The sequence below is a fragment of the Fonticula alba genome (assembly GCF_000388065.1).
Source record: "Fonticula alba strain ATCC 38817 unplaced genomic scaffold supercont2.2, whole genome shotgun sequence".
Taxonomy (NCBI): Eukaryota; order Rotosphaerida; family Fonticulaceae; genus Fonticula; species Fonticula alba.
The window spans coordinates 3,699,706-3,706,765 of NW_009242972.1; the positions used below are offsets into that span (position 1 = coordinate 3,699,706).

At 69.9% G+C, this 7,060-nt stretch overlaps 2 protein-coding genes and 1 non-coding gene across 3 annotated transcripts; 2 read left to right on the forward strand and 1 right to left on the reverse strand.

The window, feature by feature from the left end:
• Positions 1 to 44: 44 nt before the first annotated feature.
• On the forward strand, positions 45 to 2,260 carry H696_01763 (hypothetical protein; the record flags this gene model as incomplete). Its single annotated transcript, XM_009495673.1, has 4 exons — positions 45 to 554; positions 819 to 1,005; positions 1,165 to 1,300; positions 1,438 to 2,260. The coding sequence occupies 4 exons, from the start codon at positions 45 to 47 to the stop codon at positions 2,213 to 2,215; spliced, it is 1,611 nt and encodes a 536-aa protein (XP_009493948.1). The 3' UTR covers positions 2,216 to 2,260.
• Positions 2,261 to 3,292: 1,032 nt separating this feature from the next.
• Positions 3,293 to 5,457, forward strand: H696_01764 (deoxyhypusine synthase; the record flags this gene model as incomplete). The annotated part of the gene is made up of 5 exons (XM_009495674.1): positions 3,293 to 3,329; positions 3,482 to 3,986; positions 4,103 to 4,457; positions 4,985 to 5,222; positions 5,399 to 5,457. The coding sequence occupies 5 exons, from the start codon at positions 3,293 to 3,295 to the stop codon at positions 5,455 to 5,457; spliced, it is 1,194 nt and encodes a 397-aa protein (XP_009493949.1).
• An 845-nt stretch (positions 5,458 to 6,302) lies between these two features.
• H696_01765 lies at positions 6,303 to 6,374 on the reverse strand. Its single transcript has one exon. It is a non-coding gene; the product is annotated as a tRNA-His (tRNA).
• Positions 6,375 to 7,060: the final 686 nt, after the last annotated feature.

Consider the following 7,060-nt stretch of genomic DNA (forward strand, 5'->3'; position numbering starts at 1 on the left):
CCCCCGCGCCGGCGCCGGCGCCCGCGCGCGCACGTTCCACACAGATGCTCCTCACGGACCTGATCAAGAACACCGAGCCCACACATGTAGACTATCAGCCCCTTCGGGATGCCCTGACTCAAATTGAGACCACCGCGCGCCTGGTCAATGAAACCCTGCGCCAGCACCAGTCCCTGGTCCGAGCCATGTCCCTGCGCAAATCCCTCTCCGGGCTGCCCTCCTCCGAGCCGCTGATCATCCCCGGGCGCAGCCTGCTGCTGGATGGCGTCCTGATGAAGGTCTGCCGGAAGACCGACCAACGGCGTGCCTTCTTCCTCTTCTCCGATATCCTGATCTACGCCGCCCCGGCTGAGACCTTCTCCAGCCAGACCGGGGTCTTCACCGGCCTCGGCGGCGGCCCCGGCATCTACGCCTTCAGCCTGCCGGAGCCAGGGACCCCGGCGGCCACCGCGCTTCAGGTCACCCTTCCAGCCGAGGAGGCCGTCTTGCCGACATCCTCCCAGGCGTCTTACGTCCTGCGCAAGTGCTTCAATTTGGCCTCGGTCACCGCGTCCGTGCGTATGGGTCCTCGGAGACCCTCGCCCCTCCCTCCCCCCCATTGACGCCCCTCCGAGCCCTTCCCCCCCCCCCCCCCCCCTGCCACCTGGGGCAAAGTAGCTCGGGCGCGCTGTCCCTTCTTGTTGTTGTTTTTTTTCCCTCCCCCTCCCCTCCCGCGGTACTGCCAACCCGGGCTCCCGCCACCTCTGACCCCCTCTCCTCGTCCCCTGCTCCTCCGCCCCCCCCCCCACCCCCCCCGCCCCGGCTTTGTTCTGCTTCAGAACGTGGAGCACGCCAGTGGATCGGCCTTCGGCCTCTCGTCACCGGACAAGTCCTTCACCGTGGTGGCTCCCTCGCCCGAGATCCGTGACGTCTGGGTCAAAGCCATCCAGCTTGCCTGCTCGCAGTTCCGCCAGAACATTCAGACCCTTCGGCCCACCACCGCCCTGTCGTCTTCATCCAACAAGAGTGCGTCCTGCCCCCTCTCGCCTCCGCATCCGGCACCGGGCTTTTGGCTAACACCGCCCCGCACCCCTCCCCGCTCCTGTGATCTGGCCATTTCTGGTGTCGCCCCACTCCCCCCCCCCCACACACACACACACGCATACCTCGCGTCACTGAAAATAGGCGAGAACGAGTCGCGGCTCCTCTTCGGAGACAGCTTTGTCGCGCCGATTTGGGTGCCAGACAGCCATGCGTCCTCCTGCATGGTCCCCGGCTGCGACACCACCTTCACGATCGTCCGGCGGCGTCATCATTGCCGGTGCGTCCCACTTCCCACCGGAGGCCCCCTCCTGTTCCATGGCCCGATGCCCCAGCGTCTCTGACCAACCGGGTTTCACGCCCTCGGCCCTCTTTTCCTCCCCCCCCTCCCCCCCCCCCCAATGTGGAACCATGCAGCTACTGCGGGAAGGTCGTCTGTCAGAAGTGCGCGCCCAAGCGCCCAGAGCCTCGGATTTCCGCGGGCCACATCCGCGTTTGTACACCCTGCCTGCCGCACCTGCTGCCGGCATCCGGGCCCAAGAAGTCGGCCGCTGCCACGACGCCCTCCGCGGCCGGTGCCCCGGCGGCCGGCGGCGGTGGCACCATCGGCCGACAGGCCGGCCTGGCCGGGATCCTGGCAACCGGCGGCGGCGTCCCCCTCCCAGGCACCATCGGCGGTGCCACTCTCGCGTCCACCGCTCCGCTGGAGGATGATTCCGATGCGTCGGACAACTCGGATGATGAGTCTGGCGACGAGATGCCCTCCATGCCGCTGAGTGGCGGCGCCTCGAGTGCCTCGAACGCCGGTCGTGTTCCCCCGCCGATCCCCGTGCGCCACTCGGTGATTGGTCTCCCTACGAGCGCGTCCCAGCCGAATGCAATGGCAGCCCCCCCTGGCGCTGGCGCTGGCGCTGGCGCTGGCGCCGGCCCTGCCCGGGCCCCTGGCGCGTCGCCCCCGCCGATTCCCTACCGTCGGTCGATGGCATTCCCGCCGATGGCCCCTGTGCCATCGGTGTCTGCATCGTCGGCTCCCTCCTCCTCGGGCGGTGCGACCGGGCCGCACGTCGTGCGCACGGCCGCCGCCCCGCCACCAATCCCCACCCGCACCAGCTCCGGCGCGGCTCTCCCGGCCCCAAGCGCGGAATTCGCCCCACCCCCTGGATTTGCCCCGCCACCGCCCACCTCCTCAGCCTGAGCGTCTCTCTCCCCTCCTCTGGCCCCCCCCCCCTCTCTCTCTCTCTCTCTCTCTCTCCCCCTCTCTCTGCCTGTGTGCATGTGTGTGTTGGTGGCCTCCCTCCACCCCACCCCGTCTCTTGTCCTTGTCCCCTGCCCTCCCCCCCACACTCCTCAGCCCCGAGAGGGCGAGAGAGCACCCCCCCCCCCCCCCCCGCCCCCGTATGTGAGAATGTACCAGCTTGCGCACGCCGAGCCCCAGATCCTCAAGCACAAAAAGCGAAATACAATCCCAGTTAAGTACATTAATTCACCGTCTCGCGTGTCCAAAGGTAGCCATGCGCCCTGCTGCCAAGCTTCCCGGCCGATAGCCCCTCGGGCGCGAATCCTAATAGCCTCCATCTGGCTGAGGATCCCTGATCGGCATCCTCACCCGGCCCCCGGGCGATGGTGGCCGCGTGCTTTTGCCCCGAAGGCGCCCGGAGTGCTTTCACTTGCGGCCGCCGGCAGGGCCGATGGGCCGGCGCTCGCTCGACCAGGCAACCCGCCCGCGGCCGAGGGAACGCCCGTGTGCGCATATTATTGTCGGCCCGCGTGCGGTGGGGGCACTTACTAGGGCGTCTTGTCACCACGGACGGGTGTACCGGCCATGGTGCGCCGGCCGCACGCCGGCCGGCCGGCGTCCCGGGCTGGCGGTCACCAGGCCCAGGTGGCGTTTGCCCGGCCTGGGCGTGCGTGCGAGCGTGCACGCGTGCGCGGATCGCCCCGGTGGGGGTCTCCCCGTCTGTCTGTCCCCCCCCCCCCCCCCGGCCCCGAGCCGTCGCTCGAAGGCTATCCCCTGTCGGCGCCTTTGAGAGAGAGTGTGTGTGTGTGTGTGTGTGTGGTTGTCTCTTTGTGCGAGGGAGTGCTGGGGCCTGGCCCTGGGACCGGGTATGGCGAGATCCCCGCACTGGTCCTCATTCATGAGCTAGCCCCCTGGATGTCCCCTGGGTCCCACTTTCGGGCCTCCCCCTGGATCCCCGAGTCGACTTTTCCCGCCTCGCGTCCGCCCCCTACCCCTCCCCCTCCCACTACCCCCCCTCCAATAGTTTCCGTCACTATGAGCGGCATCGCTGACGCTTTCCAGCCGGTCCCCAGTACGCCCCTCCCTGCATGCTTCCTTCCTCACCCCCCACTCCGCAGTCCGCGACCCCCCGCATCGGGGACACCTCCTGCCCTTTGCGCCCCCGGCTCTAACATCCCCCGCGCCCCTGTCCCCCCCCCCCCGCTCACACACACACACACACAGAGGCCGCCACCGAGGCCGTCATGGTCGCCTCCTCGGCCATCCCGGACGAGGCGGTCAAGGTCGCCGGGTATGAGTTCAACCAGGGTGTCGACTACGACCAGCTGTTCGCCTCCTTCGGCACCACCGGCTTCCAGGCCTGCCACTTCTCGGATGCCGTGCGCATCATCAACAAGATGCGCGCCTGGCGCCTGTCCGATGAGCCCATCAAGGAGGACGACTACGACGAGTTCGCCGACCCGGAGTTCCGCAAGAACTACCGCGCCAAGGTGTACCTGGCCTACACCAGCAACATGATCAGCTCCGGTGTGCGGGAGACCATCCGCTTCCTGGTCGAGCACAAGATGGTGGACGTCATCGTCTCCTCGGCCGGTGGTGTGGAGGAGGACATCATCAAGACCTTTGCCCACATGTACCTCGGCCGCTTCCAGATGGACGACCGCCAGCTCCGCCGCGAGGGCCTCAACCGCCTGGGCAACCTGATCGTCCCGAACGACAACTACGTCAAGTGCGCCGCCCCCTGCTCTCTCCCGCTCCTTGCCATCCTGTGTCTTTTTTCTTCCTCCTTCCTGACCGCCCCTTGCGCGTGCCTCGGCCCTCCCGCCGCGGATTTCCCCTGCCCAGGTTCGAGGAGTGGGTCAACCCCATCCTCGACAAGATGGTCGACGAGCAGAAGGCCACCGGCGTCGTGTGGACCCCCTCCTCCATGATCCGCCGCCTGGGCCTGGAGCTGAACGACGACAGCTCGGTGCTCACCTGGGCCGCGCGCAATGACATCCCCATCTTCTGCCCCGCCCTGACCGACGGCTCCCTCGGCGACATGATCTACTTCCACAACTACCGCAAGCCCGGCCTTGTGGTGGACCTCGTTGGCGACATCCGCAAGATCAATGACTCCACCGTCTATGCCCGCAAGACCGGCATGATTGTCATCGGTGGCGGTGTTGTCAAGCACCACACCCTCAATGCCAACCTCATGGTACGTGTCATGGGCCTCCTTCTTCCTGCCCCCTCTCGGCCATTCATACTTCCCTCGCTCGCTCGCTCTCTCTCTCTCTCCTTGCATTTGCTCCGCCGCGCTGCGTGCATCCGCCCATGCCCCGATCGGTGTCTGCCTTTGCTTGCCCCCGCCACTGCCCTCCGATGACTGACCGGAATGCTCCTCCTTCCCTTCCCCCCCCCCCCCACACCCCGCCTGTGCCACTGCCCCTCCCGTCCTCCCCCCGCCCCCTTTCCCACCTCCGCCCCTTTCCCACCCCCGCCCCGGCCTCCCTGTCCTCCCTCCTGTGTGGCGACTGTAGGCCATGATCTCCGACCCCTCTCGGCGAAAGTGGCTGGCCGAGCTGTCTACTGAGGGCCTGGTGGCCCCGGACTTGCCTGATGCCCGGCTGCATTTGCCCCATTTGTGCAATGCGGGCCCGGCCATCTCCCCCTGGCGGGGGATGATGCCCCCCCCCCCCCCCCCCCCCGCACGCCCGCCCGCACACACCCCTGACGCACCCTCAGCGCAACGGTGCCGACTGGGCCGTCTTCCTCAACACCGCCCAGGAGTTCGATGGCTCTGATGCTGGTGCCCGCCCGGAGGAGGCCCTCTCTTGGGGTAAGGTCCGTCTGGACGCCGACTACGTCAAGATCGTCGGTGACGCCTCTTTCTTCTTCCCGCTGCTTGTGTCGCAGACGTTCGCCAAGGACTTCAAGAAGAAGGCCGACGAGGAGAACACCGAGAAGAAGGCCCCGCCCGCCCGTCCGCCCGCCCCGCGGTGTGGTGGAACTGCCTGGGATGTGCGCGCGCCGCGCCTCCCCCCCCCCCCGGTGCCCGGGGCGCGCAGTTGGGAGGAGCCCCCCTCGACCGAGGGCGGCCGTGTGCCGCCGGCACCGTGGGCACATGCAGCAGGATGGGCCGCCCCCGCCGGCCGGCAGCGGGCGCGGCTGTGCCCGGGGTGCATGCATCCCCCCGCCGGGCCGGACCCGATGAGTAATTTCCTGGGCTGCCGCCCTCTCGCCTGCACTCCCGGGTTGTCGGGCCTGGCAATCACACCGCGGCAGCTGTCTCTCCCCTGGCGCGCGGCGCCGGCCAGGGCGTCCCCCGGCCTCGTATGTGGCCCGCGCACGGCCGGCCGGGACAAGGGGGGGAGGGACGGACCGAGGCGCGGACATGCGGGGCAGGTTGGAGCGCGTGCGCGCACACCACGCGCATGCGCGTGTGCCGGGCCGCTCCCACCCCCGACACCCGACCGCGCGCCCTGGTTGTCAAAGGGGCCGGCCGCAATGCCGGGCGATCCGGCCCGCCCCTCCCTCCCCGGCCGGGGCGACAGCCGGGCGCGGCCGGCCGGCCAGCCATATGGGGCCGGGCGCGGAGGGGGGTCCCGCGCGCAGCCGCAGTGTTGGCGGGGCACAATCGATGCCCCCCCCCCCCCCGGGCACCGGTGTTGGGGGAGAGGGGGGATGATATGCCCCGCGCGCCCCTCTCTCTCTCCCTCTCTCTCCCCTGGCTCGTCGGGTCGCCCCCTGCCGCGCCCCCCCCGCGCCGGCGCCGACCGCCGACCGCCGACATCCTATGAGCGCACTGCTAACGGCCCCCCGGTCGCCGCCCCGGCGCAGGGCGCGTGTCTCACCTTGACCGGGGACCCCCCGCACATGGGGGGGGGGCGAGCGCGATGCAGCGTCGCGGCCCGCCCCGGCCTGTTCCCCCCCCTCCCCACCCCGGGATTGCCCCTGGATACGAGAGCAGGGCGTGGAATCGGGCCGGACCGGCCCTCGTCCGCCCCCCTCGCGAGGCCGGCCACGGTGCGCGGCGCTGGGCTCCGCCGGAGCAAAAAGCAAGTGTGGATACCCAGAATCGAACTGGGGCCGAGTGGGCCACAACCACTTATACTAACCACTATACGATATCCACACGTAATTGGGTCTCCCATGCCGCCGAGGCGCATTTAAAGCTTCCTGCCGGGGGACCGCGCGGGGGCCGGCCCCGCCCTCGGGCGCCTGTTGCGTCGCTGCCCGCCCCCCGGTGCGCGTGCGTCGGGCGGGGACGCACTTCGCCGGTCCCCGCCGGAGGGCCCCCTCTCGCTCCCCGTCCAAACTGCTCGGCTTTCCTGTTTTTCGCCCGGGCCAGGCGCCGGTCTCCGAGGTCGCGGCGGCGGGGCGGGGCGGGGGGGGGGGGGGCGCCCAGCCCGGCGCGCCCGGAGAGAGTGACCAAGCGAGGGAGAGAGAGATCATAACACACCCTTCGAGGGATGCGCCCTCCCGTCCATGGAAGTCCCCTGCCCGGGCCCGCCGCTCGGCCCGCCCTGCAGCTGACCCGGCGGATCACAGGGCTACTTCAGAACGGCCGCGAGATCGCCGCCGCGGGCTTAATTACGTCGGGTCTTTGGCCGGCGCCTCGGCCAAAACACGTGTCGGGAGGCATGATACAGGAGCGCCGTTTCCTGGGGCCCGGCCCCGGCGCCCGGCGGCCAGCCCGGCGCCGGAGGCGAGGGCCCCCCTCCGCGCGGACGCAGGTGCCCGCCGCCCGGCGTACGCCCTCTGACGCGCGTGCCCGCTCTTGGCCGCGCCCGCCGGTCGCAGCGAGCGCCGGCGCACCGC